The following is a 23,949-nucleotide window of genomic DNA, read 5'->3' on the forward strand; positions in this document are numbered from 1 at the left end:
ACCTAGAGGGGTGGGATTGGGAGGGTGGGAGGGAGAGCAAGAGGGAGAGGATATGGGGATACATGTATACGTACAGCTGATTCACTTTGTTATACAGCAGAAACTAACACAACATTGTAAAGCAATTATACTCCAATAAAGATGTTAAAAAAAAAAAAGACAAGAATGAAGTGTTCCACACTGAGTCTTCCTTTCATGAAGGATTTCTCTGTAGCATGCAATGCTGTTTGATAGCATTTTACCGGCAGTAGAACTTCTTTCAAAATTAAAATCAATTCTCTCAAACCCTGTCGCTGCTTTATCAATTAAGTTTATGTAATATATAACATTCTAAATCCTTTGTTGTCATTTCAATACTCTTCACAGCATCTTCACCAGGAGTAGATTCCGTCTCAAGAAACCACTTTCTGTGCTCATTCATAGGAAGCAACTTCTCATGTGCTACAGTTTTTGTTGTTACATTCCAGCAATTCAGTCACATCTTTAGGCTCAACTTCTAATTCTAGTCCTCTTGCTATTTCTACCACAGCTGTAATGACTTCCTCCGCTGAAGACTTAAACCCCTCAAAGTCATCCATGAGGCTGGAATCATCCTCCAAACTCCTGTTAATGTTGATATTTTGACTTCTTCCCATGAATCACAAATGTTCTTACTAGCATGTAGAATGGTGAATTCCTTCCAAAAGGTTTTCAATTTCCTTTGCCCAGATCCATCAGAGGAATCACTATCTTCAGCAGCTATAGCCTTATGAAATGTATTTCTTAAATGGTAAGTCTTGAAGATCAAAATCAAAATTACTCCTTGATCCATGGGCTGCAGAAAGGATGTTATATCAGCAGGCATGAAAACATTCAATTTTGTTATATATCTCTGACAGAGCTCTTGGGCAACCAAATGTATTGCCAATGATCAGTAATATTTTGAAAGGAATCTTTTTCTGAGCAGTAGGTCTCAACAGTGGGCTTAAAATATTCAGTAAACCATGCTGTAAACTGTTATGCTGTCATCCAGGTTTTGTTGTTCCATTTATAGAACACTGGCAGAGTAGATTTTAGCATAATTCTTAAGCGTCCTAGGATTTTCATAATGGTCCATGAGCATCGGCTTCAACTTAAAGTCACCAGCTGCATTAGCCCCTAATAGAGTCAGCCTGTCCCTTGAAGCTTTGAAGCCACTGACCTCTCTAGGTATAAAAGTTCTAGACTGCATCTTCTTCCTTATAAATATAACAGTTTTGTCTACACTGAAAATCTGTTCTTAAGTGTAGCCTCCTTCATTAATGATCTTATCTAGATCTTCTGGATAACTTTTTGCAGCTTCTACATCAGTACTTGCTGCTTAACCTTGTACTTTTATGTGATGAAGATGGTTTCTTTCCTTAAACCTCATGAACCAACCTCTGCTAGCCTCAAACTTTTCTTGGGCAGCTTCCTCACCTCTCTCAGCCTTCATGGAATTGAAGAGAATTAGGGCCTTGCTCTGGATTAGGCTTTGGTTTAAGGGAATGTTGTGGCTGGTTTGATCTTCTCTCCAGACCACTAAAACTTTCTCCATATCAGCAATAAAGCTGTTTAGCTTTCTTATCATTCATGTGTTCACTGAAGTAGCACTTTAATCTCCCTCAAGAACCTTTCCTTTATATTCACAACTGGGCTAAGTGTTTGGCACAAGAGGCCTAGCTTTCAGCCTGTCTCAGCTTTCGACATGCCTTCCTCATTAAGTTTAATAATTTCTAGCTTTTGATTTAAAGTGAGAGACATGACGCTTCCTTTTACTTGAACACTTAAGAGACCACTGTAGGGTTATTAATTGGCCTAATTTCAATATTATTGTGTCTCAGGGAATAGGGAGGACCAAGAAGAGGGAGAGAGATGGGGAAATGGCCAGTCAGTGGAGCAGTCAGAACACAGAGCATTTTATTAAGTTTGCCATCTTATATGGGTGCAGTTTGTGGTGACCTAAAATAATTACAATAGCAACATCAAAGGTCACTGATCATAGATCACCATAACAAATATAATAATGAAAAAGTTTGAAACACTGCAAGAATTACCAAAATGTGACAGAATCATGAAGTGAGCAAATGCTGTTAGAAAAATGGCACTGATGGACTTGTTTGATGCAGGGTTGCCACAAACCTTCAATTTGTAAAAAAAAAAACTGCAGTATCTGCAAATCAAAGCAAACCCCAATAAAACAAGGTATGCCTATACATGAATTAAAGCAAAGAGAGACCCAGCTTTTCAAGAGTTCATGAAATTTTCAATATAAGGAATTAATACTTGCAAATGTCTTTTTCTACAGCCAATTTTTGAAGTATCAAATTAATCATTTAAATTATCCAAGTATTGATTTTCCTTCTCAGGACCATACTACAGCAAATCATTTAACTGAGAAGGCACTTGTATCTAGAATATGTAAAGAATTCCTACAACTCAATTTTTTAAAAAAGACAAATAACCCAAGTAAATAATGGGCAAAGGATCTGAATAAACATTTCTCCAAGGAAAACTTACAAATGGTTAATGAACACATGAAAACATGCTCAACGTCATTAGCCATCAGAGAAATGCAGATCAAAAGCACAATGAAATATCAGTCCACACTTACTATGATGGCTATACTGAAAAAGACAGATATCAACAAGTATTAGCAAGGATGTGGTGAAACTGGAACACTCATACACTGCTGGTGGAAATGTAATAGTGCAGCCACTTTAGAAAATAGTCTGGTAGTTCCCCAAAAGTTTAAACATAGATACTATATGATCCAGCAATTCCACTCCAAGGTATATGCACCCGCACACACAAAAAGGACACCTACACAAAAACCACAAATGTTCATAGTGTTATTCGTATCAGCCAAAAAGCAGAAACAACTCAAATGTCCATCAATGGATGAATGGATAAACAAAATGTGTTATATTCATACAACAAAATATGATCTGGACAGAAAAATGAAGTACTGATACATGCTACAACATGGATGAACCTTGAAAACATGCTAAGTGAAAGAAGCTAGGCACAAAGGATCACATACTATACAATTCAATGTATATGAAATGTCCAGAATAAGCCAATCCATAAAGACAGAAAACAGACTGACATGCATAGGGCTGGGGAAGGGGATTGGTAGGAAATTGGAAGTGACTGCCGATGGATACAGGGTTCCTTTCTGGAGTGATAAAAATGTTCTAAAATTGATTGGGGTGATGATTTACACAGATCTGTGAACGTATTCAAAACCATTGAGCTGTACACTTTAAACAGGTATGTGAATTATATCTTAATAAAGCTGTTATTTTTTTAAAAAGATACTTGTTTAGGAAGCTACCACATGAAATATGAACCTTTATACTTTTTAAACTAAAAAATTCAGCCTTAATAGTCTATAAATGAGACACCTTCAAGACACAAAGTTTATTAAATGTGACATTTTATTAATAATTCAAGGATTAACACATCTTTGCTCATCTTTTTGAGATAGCACCATGTAGTGTCAATTATACTAAAAAGAGAAATACTAAAATATGCCATAACTTGAAATTTGTTAGTTTAACATCAAAACTAACTCCATAAGATAGGCATTGTCTTACTTTACAGTTTCGAAGAATCAACTTGCCAGGGTAACATATTTACTAAGTAGGGAAACTACTTCATATCCTACTGATTCTAAAACTAATTTTCTTTCCACTAACCATGCTATTTCCCTAACAGGACTGAACTAGGAATCCGAAAACCTGGATTCAAGTTAAAGTCTGGGATCATGCCTTCCTAGATGTTGGCCAATTTCAGTGTTTTCATCTGTAAATCTCAAAGGATTATAAGAAGGATCAAAATGAAATAAAAAACAAGAAATGTTTTTGCACACCGCAAAATTTTATTACAATTCTTTTTACTGTTTAAAATAAATATAAATCTTCTGATAATGAAAACAAACTTTAAATATTGGAAAAAACATTCCTATAAACTAAAAGTAAAATGTTGAAATTGGCAAAGAAAAATGGTTAGAAAAAGGCTTTCTTTATCTCTGACACTGTTAGGGTCCCCTTTATCCCTACATAACAGAATTTTGATCTCTCTAGAAAAGCCTGGATGATAATACTGCAGATAAAAATAGAGATACAAGGTTTTAGCCATCACTACATCACTAAACCTCATGGAAACCAAAAAACCATAAGGGGAAAGTACTGGTTCACTGTTCTTTCACCAGGAATTATAACAACACATAAAAATAACAATTTTAATAGCTCTACTTTCAGATTTCTTTGATTGATCATCAAAATCCTATCAACTCTAAAAAGATAGCATTATATAGCTATACCATGGAATACCCTGCCATGAAAAAAAATCATTTTTTAAAGACTAACAACACAGGAAAATGCTCACAAAACATCGCTGCATAATAAAAGCAAGACATAAGAAAGTTAAAATTCACTGAGCACTTATGATGTGTCAGAAATTGTGCTAAGAGTTTTAAATGCTTAATCTTAATGAATCTTTATAATAGCCCCTTAAAATATTATCAGCATTTTACAGGTGAAGAAACTGAGATGTACCTTTCTGATAAGTGACACTAAGGTTATAGAGCAGTAAATGAGAAACATGGATTTGAACCTATCCAATCCCCATCCATTCTTCCAAAAGATATGTCATTCTTAGGTGCCCAAACACTCATTTTACATACTAAAATGGTGACTAAGGAGCCCATACTCTAACTACTGCATTATACTCCACAGATACCATTTTTATTTAAAAATGAATAAATTAAGATAGGTTAGTGTCTCCAGCTTGAGCTGAGATTCAGAAGTGTCTGGGTAAGGCCACAGGAACAGGCTGCGTCAGGGTTTGGGGCTGGTGGTCCTGGAATGGGAAGGATATCCTGTTGTCTGAGTCAGTGTTGGCCCTTGGACTCCTAGTCTAGGCTCTATGGAGAAAGATGCTGTAGGAAAAGGCTCAAGTTGTTCCCGTGAAGGAGGCTAAGACACAGGGACATACTTGTGTGACACGAAATTAGAAAAGCCTAGAGTAAAGCAGCTTGATCTGGAACACTGTGACAATTACAAACATGCAGCACTGCTCTTGCAGCTCCATATTTTGCAATTCTGACATCCAAGAACATACCCTGGGCAAGGATAGCAGCAGAAGTTAAAGAGTAAGACACCACCCTCCAGGTACCATTTTGAGCAGAGGAAATCAACCAGATAGGAACAGAGGAGAAGAATGTGAGAAGACTGAGTTTCTGGGAAATACTTGGGGGACTTCAGGAAATAACTAGATGAAATAAGGAAGATGGAGGTCCTGCTTCAGCAAAAGGGACCAAGAGTCAGTGACTGTTAGTAACTGTCACTCTTTTGTACCCAATGAAGTGGTGAAAAGTGGAAGGTATTAAAAAACTGGAAGGAAATAACAGAATCTTAACAGGTCTATCTCAGGGTGGTATAATTTCAGGTGATTGCTACTGCCTTTAAATTTTCTATATTTCCCAAAAACTGCCTACAGCGAACAGTATAATTTTATAATCAGGGGGAAAAAGGTTTTCTAAAAGTCAACCATTCAATTCTAGTAATACAAAAATGCTATTTCTAAGATTAAATTTCAAACCTACACCAAAATCTGTGTTTCAAACCTCTAGAAAATTATATCTTGTTATATATGCAAAGTAACTGCCACTCTTCTTAGAACTGGGAGTACATTTTGTTACAGTTATACATTTCAATCAAAACAAATATTGTACCCACAAAACTTATTCTACCCCATTACATTTACTGTTAACAATATTAACAATTTTAATATTGTTTCAAAGTAAGAAGCTCATATTCATTGGCAGACCAGAGTCTTAAAATTTAGGACCAGCAGACCAAGACAAACAGACAATACTTCTAAAGAGGCAGAAGTTCTGAGCTATACAATTAACCTCATGAAATAATTTATATCAATCATCCACTATATACATGGTTGCACCTTATGCTGATAACTCATGCATCATAAACCGACTTCCTAAAATGATGACAGTAATGAAGTCCATAATTGTTAAATAGTTCCTGTATCCTGTCTTTGGATATTCTTTTCTCAGGTAATAAAGAAAAGCTCATGGGTATCTTTGTAAACATGCCCTTAAGGTCCATTTCATAGTAAGATTGTTTTTAAAAGCAGAAAAAAATTTTGAGACATAACCCCAGCTATTAATCCTATATGATAATATTCATTTAGAAAACAAGTATCAAAAAAAAAATCTGTTTTGGATACCTACCAAAGCCTCAGCTTCTTAACAGTGTTCATGAAAAGTATTTTATTGGTAAAGGAAAACTTTAAATTCAGTCATACATTTCAAAAATGGCTCACATTCTTACCTGGAGATTTGATGTCCAGCATAGAGGAGCAGGGCAGTCAAAAAATATAGGTAAAGCTGAACCAGATGCTGCCTGGGCAAGGTTAGTAGCACAACACTTAAGATATAACCTGTAGTAGAAGTTAAGAGAGATATAAATAAAATTCAATTCTAATTTAGTCTTCCAGTTAATTACAATAATAAAAAGAGCTTGAAGTAAATTACTTCCCAATTAGGTTTCAACAACTTTGAGGTTTTTTACTTCACTACCAAAGCAAGTTTAGGACAGCAAAATCAGTATGGATTTTTCTATTAAAAATATAAAGCATTTTTCACTTCCTTTGTAAATTTTTCTACTTTATAATCAAATATATCACACAAAGGTACAAGAGGATTACTCCATCATCTACCTTTCCTTGTCTCCTTATTTCTTCTATGCCATTTCTCTCATTCTCTAGTCCCAGAAGAACTGAGTGTCTTACTGTCCCTCTCTATGACTGCGCTTTCTGTGTGACTCAGATTTTATTTTTCCAACTCCAAAAGACCCTCTACCTCCTATATCTTCAATCATTCCCTTGACACCATCCTCAACTCTCTTTTCAAAGGATGTGCAGGGCTCTTCTCCCCAGTCTTAAAGAAAAACTTCTCTCCACACTGATTTCTCCTTTTCCTATTACCTATTTTTCTCATTCCACTGACAAATGTTATAAATTATCTGTACCAAAGCCTCTATTTTCTAACTATTATTCCCTCTTTACCCTTTACAATCTTAGATCCTCTACAAACCCCCTTTTCTTTTCTCTAAAGAAACTTGAAAGTCAACAATTACCTACTTGACAAATCTAAGACTCAAGTTTAATCTTTGTCCCAGCATCTGAAGCAACTACCCTCAAAACTTATTCTCTGGCTCTGTGACGTGGATTTCCTTTTACCCTCTAAATCCTCCTCTCTACTTTCTTTTCACCCTCTCAAGTGAACACAGAAAATTTAGTTCCTGAACAACTTCTATTCTCTATATAAAGTATCTAGCTCAAACAATCTATTTTCTTGTTTCAAATATACCATTCCAGATGACACAACAATAGTTCTGAGAACCCACTACATAAGCAAAAAACCTTACTCATTTCCTATTCTAAGTAGACATCTCATAGCTCATGATGCCTGAGATATACTCCACTTAAAGGTTCTCATGTACAATGAGTACAAACTGAGCTCCCATCCTCCTCCTTCAACAAGCTAGCTCACCTCACCCTCTTTCACTCTCCTAAATCCCATTCACTCTGACCCAAACCTGAGTCCCCTGTTATCACCCAGTCCCACTGAGTCTTCCTCAACAGATCTCTTACGTTACCCCTCCTTTCCAGTCCCTATGCCCCATCTTAATCCGCTCCGTAATGTAATAATTTATTGATACTAATTGCTATTTTTCTTTGTCTCTTCCCATCCTTATCCATCCTATGCTTTGTTACCAGGGTAATATTCCCAAAACTATCACTTTCATTTAGACAACTCTCTTGCTCTAAAACCTTCAAAAGTTTTGAACCTCTCAGTGTAACATTCTATGTCTTGCAAAAATCTGATCCTAGTTTATTTTCCTCTTATGAATGAGTCTTTATTAGGGCACAGATGTCCCTTCTTAGCACCGAATGTCTCGCTCATGCTGAATCGATCATGCTTAAAGCTAAAGAAACAGGAGTGGTGCTACAGACTACAGACTTCCCACACATCCTAACTTCAAGAACAACCCAGCAGAAGCCAGATATACATATTTCTATTTGCTTTTCACTTCTTAAAATAATTTCCCCCAAATACTTGTGTTAATCCCTATCTCACAGGACCTTAGAAGTATTTAAAAGGATGTTTATTATATTTAGCAAGCATTTTTACTGTTTGTGGTTGAAGGATTTTCTAATCAGTCTATTGCATGAAACGTTTCCTTAAATTCTTGACTTTTAATGAACTATCGTTTTCCTTTCCAGATATTATCTTTCCCTTCTCCTGCACATTTCATAAAATGAGCTGCCAAATCCTCTAGATTGAACATACTCATTTCGTTCATTCTTTCAATTATTCAGTCATTCAACCAACATTATTATGTGTAAAGTGTGATCCATATGCATTCCTAGACATGGAAAATCCAAAGAAAAAAAAAAGATTCACAGTCTAGTGAAAAAACAAACAAGAACAAAAGTATGATACATTACTGGTGCTCTATTAAACAAAAATTGGAAGGGCTATGGTTAAGTGATTAAGTTTCACCTGGACCTCAAAGAATGAATGGATCTTTACTAGGCTAAGAAAAGGGGGAAACATTCTAAGAAAAAAGAACACAGCAGGTCCAAAAGCCATGAAAGCACGAAGGATATTTTCAGGAGACAGTAAATTCTATAGGCTAGACTAGATTCTGGTGTAAATAGAAAGAGTATTGGGAGGGTACTGGGAGATGATGCTGATAGAACTGGTGGCTAAAGCCTCAGTATAAAGACTTAAATATGATAATAAGGAGCTTAGCCTGGGCTAATGTTCTCAGATCCTTTAGATACCATTTAGGTGAGGTAAGAAAACAAAAAACAACAAAAACCCTATGGCTCACCTATACCCCCATTTTCACATTCCAGTGAAAAAATAATTCTGTGATAATAAAATATATCACACAAGAAGATTTTTGAGAGATTATGAATACTTATGCTGATATAAGAGCAGTAGGAATAAATCATCCGAACTACAATAAACAGTTGATCCTTGAACAATGCCGGGGTTAGGAGCACCAACCCCTCCCCCTCGTCTTCAGTAGAAAACCTGAGTGTAACTTTACAGTTGCCCACCGTATCCACAGTTCCACATCCATGGATTCAACCAACTGTGGATCATGTAGTACTGTAGTACGTATCTACTGAAAAAATCCACATATAAGTGGACCTGCACAGTTCAAAGGTCAACTGTATACATAATCTAATTATTTGAAAAATACAAAACTACTGCGGATGCAAATATGCATCACTATTCATGCTATAGGATTATCCAAACAGAACACAACAAACTAAATTGATAATGATGAAGCTAACCCAACAGTAATGTATAATTAAAAAGCAAGACTGGCAGTATTTAAAAATGATGACCTGCTTAAAATAACATTGATGAATCTTCCTAACAAAATATAGAAATTTCTAATATTTAAAGGATTATTTTAGCAGTGGGGGAAAAAATGAGGACATGGAATAAAACAGTAGCTTTGGATATAGAGTTGGCAGGGTCAGCTATGAGATACATATTCAAATAGGTCTTAGTGGTGATCTACTGGTGAGTGGTTGAGAACAAGGAAGTGAAGATGGTTCTGCTGTTTTTAGCTTAGATAACTGAGAGGATGGCTTTGCTATTAAGACAGGAAATACACAAGAAGGAAGAGGTTTGAGTTGAAGTAAAGATGATGAGTTCAGTAATAAGTTGAGGTGTCTGTAGAATATTTAGGTGGAGATATCTAACGGTAGTTAGAAATTCATTTATTCAGCATCAGGCACTAGCTAAGTACTGGGAATACTGAGATAACAGACAACCCCAATCCTACCTTAAAGGAGTTAACAATCTAGTTAGGAAGACAGATGAGCATATGGACCCTTAGAATGCAGCACAATAAGTGCTATGGTGGAGGTATGAACTGGATACCATGGGATCAAAGAGGAGGAACACCACCATAGGCTACGGTGGTCAAAAAAGCTGTGAAAAGTGTAGATAGAGATTTGTAGCCAAAACTATGCGAAATCACCCAAACAACAGAAGATGAAAATTAAACACAAATTCTGGGAATATCAAGACTAAAGAAGTCCAAAGAAAAAAATACAGCAAAAGAGTCAGAAGGAATGGTCAATAAGTTAGAAGAATCCAGAAACATTTTTAAGAAAGAGAAAGTGGTCAACAGCTTCACAAACATGGAAAGGTCTGCAGAATAGGGATATAAATGAAGTTTGAGTTTTACATGTTAGGTCACTAATGATTTTAATGACTGCAGTTACAACAGAACTATTCTCATATCCACTCTTTCCTTTGCTACTGCTACCATGCTAGCTCTGGCTCTCATTACCTCTTGCCTAATATCCTAATTGGTCTTCTTACCTCCAGTTTCTCCCCTCCCCAACCCATTATCCTATACAACATTGCCTAATCAATTTTAAGATGCAGCTCACCTGCTCAAAATTCCTTACTGACCCATCACTAGCTACCAAATTAAGCACAATACCTAACATCTGTATTCAGGGCTTTTCACAAACAGCCCCATTCTTCCTTTTCAATATTATTTCTATTCCCCTTTTTATATCCTATATGCTGCAAAACAGTTCTATAATTAACATTCCACCAATTACATTTGGACAGTCACTTTTCTTTGCTGTTCTCAGACAGAACCAACACTGGAAAGCTTCTAAGTTCAAAGGTACAATTATACTCCATAAGCAAAAATATTAACACTGCCCACCTTGATTTTTAAGCTCTTAATAACAAACAATTAGAGGCTATAAAGGGGAAAAAAACTCATAATAAAAAAGATAAAATACCTAGGAACAAACTTAACAATAAGTCTAAGACCTATATAAAGAAAACTTTAAACACTCCAGAAGGACTCAAAAGAAATCTGAACATAGCAAGTCTCTCTGTGTTAAGGAAGAGTTAGCATCCTTAAGTTCTCTCTTCATCCTAACTTAAAATTTTAATAGTTTGCAATCTCAGCAAAAAGGTCAACAGGGTTGTTTTTGGAACAAGATTAGATAATTCTGAAGTTTATATAGAAAACTAATAATAACAAAAAAACTCAGAGAGGGAAATAAAGATAAATGAAGAGACTAATTCTATCAGACAGTAAAATATAATCTAAATCCTCAATAATAAGAAACTAAAAAAACAGAAAAAAAAGTTTAGAAATGGAATAAAACACACTGTACAAGCAGATAAATTCTAAATGGAGCAAAAGACTTAAATGTAAAAAATGATAAAACAAAAATAATGCAATAAAACATGACAATTCTTTATAAACTCAAAAACAGAGAAGGCTTTTTTAAATTGATTCAAAATCCTAAAGCTATAGAAAAAAAATGATAAATTCAATCACATAAAACAAATTCTGCATGTCAAAAAAATCTGAAGCAAAATCAAGAGAACTGAAATTGGAAAATATAATTCCAACTCATCACACAGGGTTTATTTCCCAAATATATACCAAACTCCCATAAATTGGTAAGAAAAGGCTAACAAACCCATAGAAAAGTGAGCAAGGGACAGGTACTGACAACTCTCAGAGGAGGAAATACACGTTTTTTTAAAACACGTGAATAAATTCAATCTCACTCATAAGAGAAATACAAATTAATACTACATTAAAAAACAACCATTTTTCACTTACTGAGCAGCCAAATATTAAAGTTTGATAACTCTGTTTTGATAAGGATATAGGATTTCAGGAACTCTCATCCACCGTTTGTGGAGGTACAAAATAGTAAAATCCTATGGAGAGCGGTATCAATCAATAGTACAAATGTATATATACTCTTTAACCCGGCAGTTTCACTTCTAATAACTTATCCCAAGGCTATATTTGCACCTGTTGAAATGATGGCTATACAAAATTATTTAGTACAACACTGAATGAAACAGCAGAAGACAGAAGCTATCTAAAACATCCTCCAATGAAGTAATTCGTGCAATAAATTACGGTACAGCCATACAAGGGTACTGTGCCACTATGAAACAGAATTGGAGGGCTGGGGGGAGAGTGAGGCCTCAACAGTTAATCAGAATCTTAAGATTTGGCAGAACAGAAAGTGTCAACGTAAAAAAACAGTAAATATCTAAAAACAGCAGTTATGGCTCTATGATACATCATTAAGTTAAAACAAAGTTTCAGAAGAGTAGTATTATCATCTGTCCTAAAAAGGGAAATATATACATTTGTACTTCTATATTATATTTACATTTATATATCAATATATCTTTATATTTACTTATACATGCATAAAAATATCCGTAGAATTATACACAAGGAAATAAAAATAGCTACTTGTTGGGACTCAAAGTGAGAACTTAGTGGATGAGGAACAGAGATAGGAGGAAGGCACTTTTCACTGTGTACCTTTTATGCTTTTTGGTTTTTGAACCATAAACTACCAATTTTAAAAATTTATTTAAGGGTGAAATTCTGTAAACTGGAACATTACATAAACACTACATAATACTGACACAGAGGTTACTCTAACCAAAAAACTGATCAAGCTTAAAATATCTACTCATGTAATCACTGAGCTTACTCTACCATAGCATGTAATAAGTGTATTTAAGGAGGCTCAACTGGGGCTTCCCTGGTGGCGCAGTGGTTAAGAATCCTCCTGCCAATGCAGGGGGACACGGGTTCGAGCCCTGGTCCAGGAAGACCCCACATGCCGTGGAGCAACTAAGCCTGTGTGCCACAACTACTGAGCCTGTGCACCTAGAGCCCGTGCTCCGCAACAGGAGAAGCCACCGCAATGAGAAGCCCGCGCGCCGCAACGAAGAGTAGCCCCTGCTCTCCGCAATTAGGGAAAGCCCGTGTGCAGCAACGAAAAATAAATAAATAATAATAAAAGAAGACTGAAAGCCTCCAAATTCTATCTGAATGAGGCTAAGCTTGTAAAAGTATTGATGTCTTTCCTTAAGGAGGGCAGAAATTCCAATGAGCTGTCCTTTGTTTTTATTTGCATAAAACTGTATTTTAAAATAAATAAATAAATAATAAATTCTCAAAAAAAAAAAAGAAGGCTCAGTTGAGTTCCCAAAGTTATAAGCTGGTGAGTATGAACTGCAACTGTACTAGGACCCATACAATTTCTGCAATTAATGTTTCTGGTTATTAGGCAGCTGTTTTTATAATAAATATTTCAATCTATTCAGAAATAATACATATGATAATCACATTTTTAAAACCACAGTACGAATTACTTTAGCTGATCAAGCTAAAAATCTAAGCCAAGTACCCAATTGTTCTTCTACTACAGACTGGAATTATTTTCCATAAATTGGCTAACATACAAGCCTTGAATAAAGGGCTGAGAATTAGTGTTTTGCAGCATAAAAGAACCTTCTCATTTCAGAGATTTTCCCAAGGTAGTGCCAACTAAGAGAGATGAGTTTATTGTACCCAGATGTTCTGCCTCTCGTGCACTGTCTTTTCTACTATACCACACTCCTTCCCACAATGGCTTACTTGGTAATCTCTTAGAGCTGTAAGGGGTTCTCAGGGCTAAGCTCTGAAACGCAGAAAGTTCTTTTATAGATAAAAATAAGTCTCACAGAGACAGGACAACCCTTAACAATTTTATAAAAGATAAGCTTTACAAATTTTAAAAAGATATACTTGTTGACAGACAATTCTAATAATAAAAATATTAATAAAACCACTACAGTACATCATTCAAACCACATCTTGAGTTATAAAACAGCAATGTTAAATGAAAATATATTGTTGCTATCATTACATATAAAACAAAAACTAACCTAAAAATTAAGAATCATGACTTTTATTCTAGATGGATTTTATCTGCTTCCTGCCTGTATTTCTTGACTTTAATTTCTTTAACCTTTAACTCTAATTTCTTTCCACATTATTTCTACCACTAACTCCAAATCATATCAATTATATTTCAAGGAGTACTTTTCTTAATATTATAATATCATTTTCCATATTTCATTTAACTGAAATGAATACTTTACCTTCAAATGATACTAATGTTTTGCAACAATAAAAATACTGCATTTTAAAAAGCTTACTTTCTGAATTACTACCAAACCCCAAAATAATGACAAATTAGAACAGGCCAAATGCCTGGAAAAGTATTTCCTGTTATTTATTTTATTCATATTAAAATCTAAAATGTTTTCTTCTATGTACATCAATTATATCTTATAAACCTAGAAGAAAAAAATAAGTTAAAAAATAAAATGTTTTCTTCTGCCTTCTCGTTTCATACAGTAAAATAAATCCAACACTGTCTGTTTTCCTCTACCCCTAATAATTCATGTGCAATTGTAAGACAAATAAGACTATAAACAAGATTCATATTCATCAACTATATTACTGTCATCTCAATGTAAAAGGACTTCATTTTACCCAAATTTAAGAATATTCAAAGACATAAAATAAATCAGAATGCTCACCAGAAGCTTAAGAAAGATACTGTAGACACTTACCTACATAATGCATATTAAGAGCCAAATACTTATACTGGAAAAGAGGGTTGTTATTGAGGCTACTCCTCTGGATCTGCTGGAAGAAGGAGCTGACATCCCATCTGTACAGGACATCCAACAGCATGATGCTTGGCACCCGCAGGGCCACATTTAACACTGCCTCCAGTTTCTCCTTTGCAGCCATGTTTTTTTCTTGGAGCAGACCTAAAATTCAGGAGACACAATATATAAAAATAAGTTACCTCAAATAGCTTTCAGATATCCTCTTATCAATCTAATGGATTCTCACATACTACACAAAAACTATGTTACAATGTAAAAAAAGCTCCTTAGACATATCTACTACTTCTAGATATTTAGGAAATAAGCTTTGTATTGTGTTTTCACATGGACTCTCTCAGGTCTGCTCAACTTTGATGAAATGTTCAGACCCCAAAATTTGTTTATAAAAAGCTCCTGGGCTTCCCTGGTGGTGCAGTAGTTAAGAATCCTGCCAATGCAGGGGACATGGGTTTGAGCCCTGGTCCAGGAAGATCCCACATGCCGCAGAGCAACTAAGCCCGTGCGCCACAACTACTGACCCTGCGCACCACAACTACTGAAGCCTGTGCGCTTAGAGCCCGTGCTCCATAACAAGAGAAGCCACCACAATGAGAAGCCTGTGCGCCACAACAAAGAGCAGCCCCCGCTCGCCGCAACTAGAGAAAGACTGCGCACAGCAACGAAGACCCAATGCAGCTAAAAATAAATAAGTAAATAAATAAATCCCATAAGCTGCATGGCATGGTCAAAAAAAAAAAAAAAACACCTCCTAATTCCAAATCTAGGCATTTAACAAAACACCCTATAAGAATACTGTAACCTTTGTCCAATTATCTTGAAAAATCCACTCCTATAAAAATCTTTGAGATTTATGCAGCTTTTTAAAAAGAGGGCAAATTTTAAATAGTTATTACATGAAAAAGCCTAAGTTACTCAATAAGAATTTCATGATTGCACATTTAGCGCACAGCTTCTCGTAGTCTATCCTTTTCCTTATTACTTAAAATCAAAACTGAAGTACTGAATTTACGTGATATAGATACAGTTCAGAGAACTCATGATATAGGTAAAGATAACATTATTTGCAATATTGTTTCCTTGAATCATTAAAATTAAACTTAGTCTGAAATTCCCACAATCTGCCTTCAAAGTAGGAAAAAGCTCATTAAATTCTTCCCCTGACACACAAACATGCTGGCACATGGAAGAAGTCAGGCATTGTGGGTCTGCAGCCTCTGTCTTTGCTTAGCTGTTGATTAGTAGTGGTGGAATGGGGAGAAGAAAAAAAAAGGAAGGAAATGAAGGATCTCCCAGACAATCTACTATTTAAAAGGACAATTTGGCGTAATACTGCTTTATATGATACAGCTGCAAATTAATCCAAGGAATTATAGACAAGAGAAGAGAACAAACGGAAGTGGTAAAGGACAATTTTAGGAGTAATGATAATTCTAGATTGTTGGCTCTGACAATATTCTTTTAAGAACTTTGCTGAGAAAGCAAAACACACTTCTAGCTTTGGCAGTAATTTCAGACATTACAGAACAAATGAAAACATTGATTTCTGAAGAAAATTATAGTGACAGATTGCTATGCTATGGTTAAATATTTGTCAGTATTTCCATTTCACCCTCTAATTTTCATAGCTTCCTAGCTCAGATAGCTGGGGGGAAAAAAAAGCAGCTCAACTTGGCAAACCATTAATATAAGTTTTTCAATCACTTAAAAACTGATTTATTACATATCATTCCCACTACCCAAATGTTATATATATCCTACCAATAATGCAGAATTAACATTTTTATAAATAAGAACTGTAATTCTGATTACTTTAAAAGAACAACACCGCTTTAATAATTTTCCTATATAAGAAAAAGATAATATTGTGAGAGAATCACAACCAAATAGCTGTGTCCTAAGGAGAAAAAAGTGCTGAGAAATAAAATCTCTAATCAACATTTATTACAAATTATGCCATTTAGGAACCTAAATTTCTCAAAGCTCATGATATTATTAAGAAAAAAAAATATTCTGGGAAGATATACACCAAAATATTCACATTAACATCCTTTCAACAGTGGCCCTGGGGTGATTTTTATTCCCCTCTATCTTTTTCTGTTTGCCAAATGTTTCAGTATACCCATGTATTACTTGGTGGGGAGCAGCCCACTTGAAAAAATAAATTCTTGGTAAAAAGTGTAATGTAATGTGCCTAAGCTATCTAGATGACTTAAGGAAATACACAGAAAGTAACTACTTACTCTGGTGGTCAAACTGGTAACTCAATGCACTCTTGGAGTTCATTTCAAAGTACACAAATGATAGATTTTTGTCACAAACCACCAGTCACCAGTGTGAAAATTACCATGGACCTAGGTAAAAACATCACTGACAGGCTTTATTCTATAATGGAAAAGTATTTTTCCATATTCTAGAGTCCAATATAAATCACTACTGCTTTTGTAAGTAACAACAACAACAAAAAGAGACAATTACTGAGTTAATATTTGTGGTCCAGGACTTCCCTGGTGGCTCAGTGGTTAAGAATCCACCTGCCAATGCAGGGGACACAGGTTCGAGCCCTGGTCCAGGAAGATCCCACATGCCACGGAGCAACTAAGCCCGTGTGCCACAACTACTGAGCCTGCGCTCTAGAGCCTGCAAGCCACAACTGCTGAAGCCCGCAGCCCTAGAGCCCGTGCTCCGCAACAAGAGAAGCCACCGCAATGAGAAGCCTGCGCACCGCGACGAAGAGTAGACCCCGCTCGCCGCAACTAGAGAAAGCCCGCACGCAGCAACGAAGAGCCAACGCAACCATAAATACATACATACACACATAAATAAAAAATATTCGTGGTCCATATTTATTTCATCTGACTTAGAGCCTTTGTATGTTTTTAATGTTTTCGTTATTTTTAACTGTGCCCACTTTCACTATTTATTGTAGCTCTTATAGGGGTAAAGAAAAAAATTTAAACCAATCCTGTATTAGAAATCAAAATTTGAAATGCTAAGGAAAAAAATCTCCCAGTTCTTACAGAGGACCATATTTCTATTACAAAAGGCCATTAGCAGAATGGTATACATTCCCTCTTAATTACCACTACTCCTGCCTCACAAACAGAACAAGAATAAAAAGAAAATCTTGGGTTCCTAAAGCTATTGATACAAAAGAACATCCAAGACAGATCCCTAAACTCTACTGCCTGCAGAGAACGAAATATCCCATTTAATAACAAATATATTGCTTACTAAATGTTTCATTTATTTCTGTATATGAGTGATATTTCAGTACATCACTGGCAAACTGGCCATGTATAGGGGAGGGACATGGAGGAAACAAGTTTAACACACAGAAAACCAAATCTAAAATGTTACCCACAAGAGCTGTGGAAACAAAAGAGGGGGGGGGGGAAACACATTTTGAACCTTTCTGCAGTAGAAGTGCCATATGATAGGGTGGTGACCATCACAGACAAATACCATACACCACACTCTGGCACCACACACTAAACCAACAGCTAAACAAAATGTTGAAATATATCTTACTTGCAGATTCCTGAAATCACTCACATGTGCCAAATGACTAACTTAAAAACGTGAAATAAAAATGGAGCCTTCTCTACTGGGGTAAAGAGATTATTATACCACTAAGCTGTTTGGTTCAAGCCTAATTTATCTTCTTCTTAGATTTGTTAGTGCTAATGAGCATATTCTAAGTCAGAGGGAGCTCAAAATTCTCTTAAAACCAAAACAATACCAAATAAGCCTCAAAAATAAGCAGAAGAGCTGAAGGCAAAGAAAATTCAAAGGCCTGACACTCTCTAAAGCCAAATATATAAGATACTTCCTGCCTTGTTCAGTTACGTACATTTTGCCTTCTGTGCATGATTTTTTTTTAACATCTGTATTGGAGTATAAGTGCTCCACAATGGTGCACCAGTTTCTGCTTTATATCAAAGTGAATCAGCTAAACGTATACGCATATCCCCATATCTCCTCCCTCTTTCGTCTCCGTCCCACCCTCCCTATCCCACCCCTCTAGGTGGTCACAAATGTGCATGATTTTTAAATTTCCTCCTTGAAATGTGAAAAGAACTGGGAAAATAACACTCCACCACACCATCTCAGAAAGTAATGAAAACTAAATGCGACTCATAGATGCTTTACACAGTAAAACAGCTTTAAAAACAAATTCCATCCTTTCTTTCCAATAACGGCAAAAAAAAAGGCTCAACAAAAGCTAACCAAAAAGAGGACCAAACGATTTCATTAAATGACATTCCCAGGCTTGGAAGCAGCAAGTTGCTACTTACAAACACAAGAATGTCCTGTACAAGTATAACATTGCACAGTTCGTCCTTCACGTTTGTGGTTAGGACACACAGGGGGCCTCATTCTACACTTCCCTGAAAACACTACATTTTGGTTTTGAATATGAAGAAATCAAACAAATCATCAACAATACGAAAAACCTAAGTTTTTAAAGTCATAGCTCTTCTCATCTGAAGAATTATGTTAAATAAGAAAAAGAAATGAAAATGTTATCTTACCCAAAAAATGAACAGAATTCACATCTCCTGAACAAAACAAAGAATGCCATATAATCCAATTTAAAATTATTCAGTACAGTATTAGATAATTTAATGCCGAAAGTCTTTACACCTTTTTCCCTCAGCACAGAAGAAAAACTATCATTCATCATCAATCCCCTTTGTCCAATCCAATTTGAAAAACAAAACAAAATTCTACCATCAGCTAAAGCCAATCTTCAGAAAGACAGATTTTCTGGCTGTCCATATCCCTGAAAATGTCAGAGGGCAGAGCAAAAACCCAAAATCATAAGTAAACTCAGCCAAAAACTTAGATACCAGGGAGAAGAACGCACTTCTTACATAAGCATTGGCACACGTTTTAAATATAGCTGGTCCTCCCCACTCCCACTCATTGCTAGCTAACTTTGTATGTACCTGATTTCCACATAAACTACTAGCAATTCTGTGGTTTCTGGTCATCTCCTAATCGACAAAGATAGGGAGTCCACTCTGAATACAAGGGCCATCCTTCAACTTAAGCAGCCAGACAGAGGAAATAAAAACTGCTCTCTCTGTCATTGGGCGCTCAGCCTGGGTCATGACTGCAGCACCGACAGCTCATCCTTTGGGCAGGATTCAAGATTCACCAGAACTGCACAGTCCGTATTTAAAAAAATAAAAAGACACAGTCCCTCTCCTTTCCTTTCAAACTAGTTTCCTGTTTACTGCAGACTGCGATGCAAAGCCATCCATTAATCTTTGATGCCTTCTCACTGCAAAGCCCCCTTCCTCTCTCCCCGCACCTCCTCCCCCGCCCCCCACGCCTGCTGATCTCAGTTGCGTTTGAACTATAGTAACCCCAACCCAGCTCGCTGCAAAGCAGGCGCTGCCGCGGGGCTAAGGGATTACGTCCACAAAAACTCTGCCAGGAGAGAGGCCCGTGCCAGGGAGCTCCCCTCCTGTCTGGCCAAGGGTGCTGGCTCGGCCGCGCCACGCACCAAAAAGATTCTGAAGAAAGACACGAGCGAAGTTCTTCATCCCTGAACAGAAAGGGGACCCATTCCTGAAGGAGGGCAAGGGTCTCGGGGTCCTTGGTTGGTAAAAGCATAAGTGGAGGGGGATGCAGAAAGGATGGCAAACGAGAGAGGAAGCGATGGGGACAAAAAGGGATGAGGACCCCTTTTACTGTAAAAAAAAGGACTGACAGACGCCATGCAGAGCAAATGGGTCCCCACTCGAAGAATGACTTGACAGGCCTTTCCGCACCCCCAAACAACCTCAAACCGAATGAAAGGGGAGAAGCTGAGTTTGGGGCTGCGTAAACCAAAGAAGACTAGGGTGAAATAAAAGAGGGAGGGAAGCTTGTGAGCAAAGTGGACAAAAACGAAAAAGAAGGAAAGTTGGAAGTGGGAACTGGAAGAAAGGAGCTAGAAAGGAGCAGCTAGGAAAGGGGCAGCTCAGGAAGGTGCTTTAAAAAGGCCCCGAAATGGGGTACTGGGGAGGCGATGGGGGAGCGCTCAGAGCGAGGGCATCTAAGGAATGCCGGGGGAGATGAGAGAGCTCCAGGAGGGTGGAGGGTGGAAAGGCGGCGAACAAGGCCCGGGAGCCGGGAAAGGGGCCTCTAAGCTGGGCCCCGGGAGGGGAGGGCAGAGTCGGAGACAGCCGAAGGGGGGGCCAGGAGGACCGCGGGAGGGACTGGCGGTTGGGAGGGAGAGAGGGGCGCTGCGGGTGAAGAGGGGATGTGGACGCCGCCGAAGCTTGGGAGAAGAGGAGGGAGGCGAACGGGGGAAGGGGCGAAGGGGAAGAAGAGGACAGAGCGGGCGACTGGATGGGGGAAGGGAGGAGGGAAGGGGGAGGGGGGCGAGAGAGGATGTGGCATGCGGAGCGGGCGCCGGGATAGGAATGGGCCGGCCGGGGCGGACGGCTCGGTCACCTCAGGCTGCGGCCTTCTTCCCCGCGGGGCAGCGCCGCCGGCGGACAGACGGACTCCGCAACTCCCCGGCTCTCTCGCCTGCCCTCCCCTTCTCCTCGGGCGGCGGCGGCGGGGGCCGGGATGGCGCGGCTCACAGCGGCGGCTCCTCCGCGCCGGGCCCTGGATGCAGCGTCTTGAGGGGCGGCGGCAGCGGCGGCGGCAGCGGCCCGACCCGTGCGGTCACCATCGTACGCGGAGGCAGGCGCTCGCGGGCCGAGCTCTTCAGCAGCCGGCGGCGGCCATAGCCTCTTTCGTTCACTCTTCCAGCCCCCGGCGCTCTGCGGCGGCGGTGGCCGGGCTCCCGCGCCTGCGCGCGGCGCTGCCAGCGCGGCGCGCCCCTCCCCCGCACGGGCGCGCGCGCACACGCGGTCACTCGCAGGCGCTCTGGCCGGGTGGTTCCCGCGCCGCCTCCGGTAAGTGGGCGGGAGACACAAGCCTCCCGCAGCCCACACTGGCGGGCTCCCGCCGCAATGGAGACGCGTACAACGCCGACATGTGCACGCGCACTGTGACACGCGCCATTCTGACACGTGCTCTTTCACACTCCCCAAACACCAGGAGCCACACGCGCTCACACCCATACTTACCTGCCAGGACCACGGGGGAGAGTTGGAAGGGCTGATCCTCACCCGATGTAGCCGCAGGAGCAATGATGCCAGAATTTTTTTTAACTCCCTTACTGACTGGTCTAGACTGTCAACTCCTTGGCGTCAGAGACCACATCTGTGATGGCTCAGCAGTGCCTAGCACAGAATAGGCGCTCAATAAACTTCTGTTGAATAAGTAAGTGGATGTATGAATAAATGAATTAGAACTATTCACTATCTGTAATTTTAAAATTCCGACCCCTTGGTTTAAAGAATTTGTTCAAAGAATTTTACTGTAGTATGAAATCAAGTAGTATGTGTTTGTCTTTTAGTCCACGGTTAAAAACAGATTAGTGTACACACCCCCTTCCCAAGGTTGGGAAATCCATTTGTTCTGTCCAAGTCCCTAGCACTGACCAGCATTCCTACCTTAATTTAAATGTGAACACACCTTGGCAGGAACTGTTCCGCACTTACCCACGATACAAAGCCTGAAACACATTGTGCACAGAATGAATCAAGGATGTTGCTGGTCTTCTGGGCTTTGGCAGGACTCCTTATTCTCCAGTTTTTCTACTTCCCTGCCTCACCACGACCCTCCACAAATCCCCTCGCCCTCGGCCCCTTCCCAAAAATACCCCTGCACTGTTCCTTGCTTTGTCTTTGGTTAGTTCCTGAGAGCCAGTTGCTACTAGAAACCAGTCTGGCCTTTGAGGTTGGCAATGCCTACATACACAGAAGATACACACCCAGTAGTGGATAAAATGTTGCCACTAGATTGGAGCATCTTGAAATCGTAAAGCCTCAACTTCTGCGTGTTAGAAAAGAAATTAACGTCCTTCAACCTAGATTCGTGCTGCGGGCTCTCCTTGGAAATTCAAGCCTCTGGCCTCTGTACTCTAAATGGTAAATCCCCAATTCTGAGCGACCTTTGTATCTGGCTAAAATTGTAAATGCAAACTCTACATTTAGAAGATGTAATTCCTGTAGGCATCAATCAATCAAATTCAGAGTAACTTCCCTTCCACCAGTTTGATATCTCTATAGAAATCAAGTTTTTAAAATTTCTGGGAATTGCGTTCATAACTCTTTATAGCCACCTTTCATCCTGGTGCCTTAGACTACTTAAGAGTAATCATTAAGCCTGCTACATTGCCAGGAGGCAGTTTTATGAGTCTCTTTATATAGCCTGGTAAATGAGAAATTACAGAGGCCACATGACTAATGACTGGAGTAGGAAACTGCCCAAGATAGCAAGGCCTTTCCTTTGATTTCCTCCCTGTTTTAACAATTTTACTACTGACTCAGTCAAGAAAACATAAGGCCAAAACAAGATTACAATGAAGTCAAAACCTATATAAACAGATTCGAACTGGATTGATTTATTCTTCTAGGGTGAATTACAGAATCTTGAAAGTATTACTTTAGCACTGTTACTGGATTTGTGTGTTTTGTTTAAATGGAGGAGAAGCCTACCTCAGCTCTCACCTTTCCTTTTTTAAAGGGAAAAACACATTGGTGCGAAGCCCTGTAACCCTCACTATAAGTTCTCTGGACTGGTAAAAGCAGGGAAAAGTCACGTGTCTTTTTCACATTTGATTTTTACAGCAGCTTCCTGTAAAACACTGGAGCTCAAAACAAGCAAAGAAAATTACTCTGGTAATTAAAGGGTTACTGCTGTTAGTGCTGCTAATCCAGTTTTGGGAAAGCTCCACATAGCCAGAAACAGGTAACCAAATCAAACTAAAGAGAAAAGCAGAGGGAAAAAGAACAGGGGGGTGGGGTATTAGAGAGGACTGCTCAAATAAAAGAAAGCAATCACAGTGCAGAGTAAGTACCTTCTAGAGGCACCCAAACCCACACAATCAGGAAAGGTCAGGAGAAAAAACATGGTAAGTACCTGGAACGAAGCTTAAGGAAATACCCAAATGCCACAGCTTAGTCATAAAAGGAATTAGCTTCATGTGCTAGAAGGAAAGAAGTGGAGTGTTTATGACTATGGAATAGTCATAAACTGTTCAGGATTCTAAAGGTTATCTTACTGTTCACTAACTGTATTCAACATGGAGGAGATGTCAGTTCAGTTTGGAAGAGTGCGTATTTGTTACAGTTCAAGCCATTCCAAAAGGCAAGTCTCTGAATTCCTTATAGAACAAACTCTTGTAATAATCACATAGAAATAGTCCTTTGGTTCCAACCTGCAGATATCCGGTGGTCAGTTATGCCCTGCCTTTTAGATCCAGAGATAAAAGCTCATATACCAAACTTCACATAATG

General features: G+C 38.5%; 1 protein-coding gene across 1 annotated transcript in view; it reads right to left on the reverse strand.

The window, feature by feature from the left end:
* The window catches only part of RNF145 (ring finger protein 145), a 62,449-nt gene extending 41,057 nt beyond the window's left edge, over positions 1–21,392 (reverse strand). The window contains exons 1-3 of the mRNA XM_061188386.1: positions 21,047–21,392; positions 14,537–14,740; positions 6,354–6,462 (exon numbers count right to left, since the gene is read on the reverse strand). Of these exons, the coding sequence (XP_061044369.1) occupies positions 6,354–6,462; positions 14,537–14,720 (293 nt within the window). The 5' untranslated portion in view covers positions 14,721–14,740; positions 21,047–21,392. The remainder of the gene's footprint in view (positions 1–6,353; positions 6,463–14,536; positions 14,741–21,046) is intronic.
* Positions 21,393–23,949: the final 2,557 nt, after the last annotated feature.

The sequence above is a fragment of the Eubalaena glacialis genome, chromosome 4 (genome assembly GCF_028564815.1).
Source record: "Eubalaena glacialis isolate mEubGla1 chromosome 4, mEubGla1.1.hap2.+ XY, whole genome shotgun sequence".
In the NCBI taxonomy this organism is placed as follows: domain Eukaryota; kingdom Metazoa; phylum Chordata; class Mammalia; order Artiodactyla; family Balaenidae; genus Eubalaena; species Eubalaena glacialis.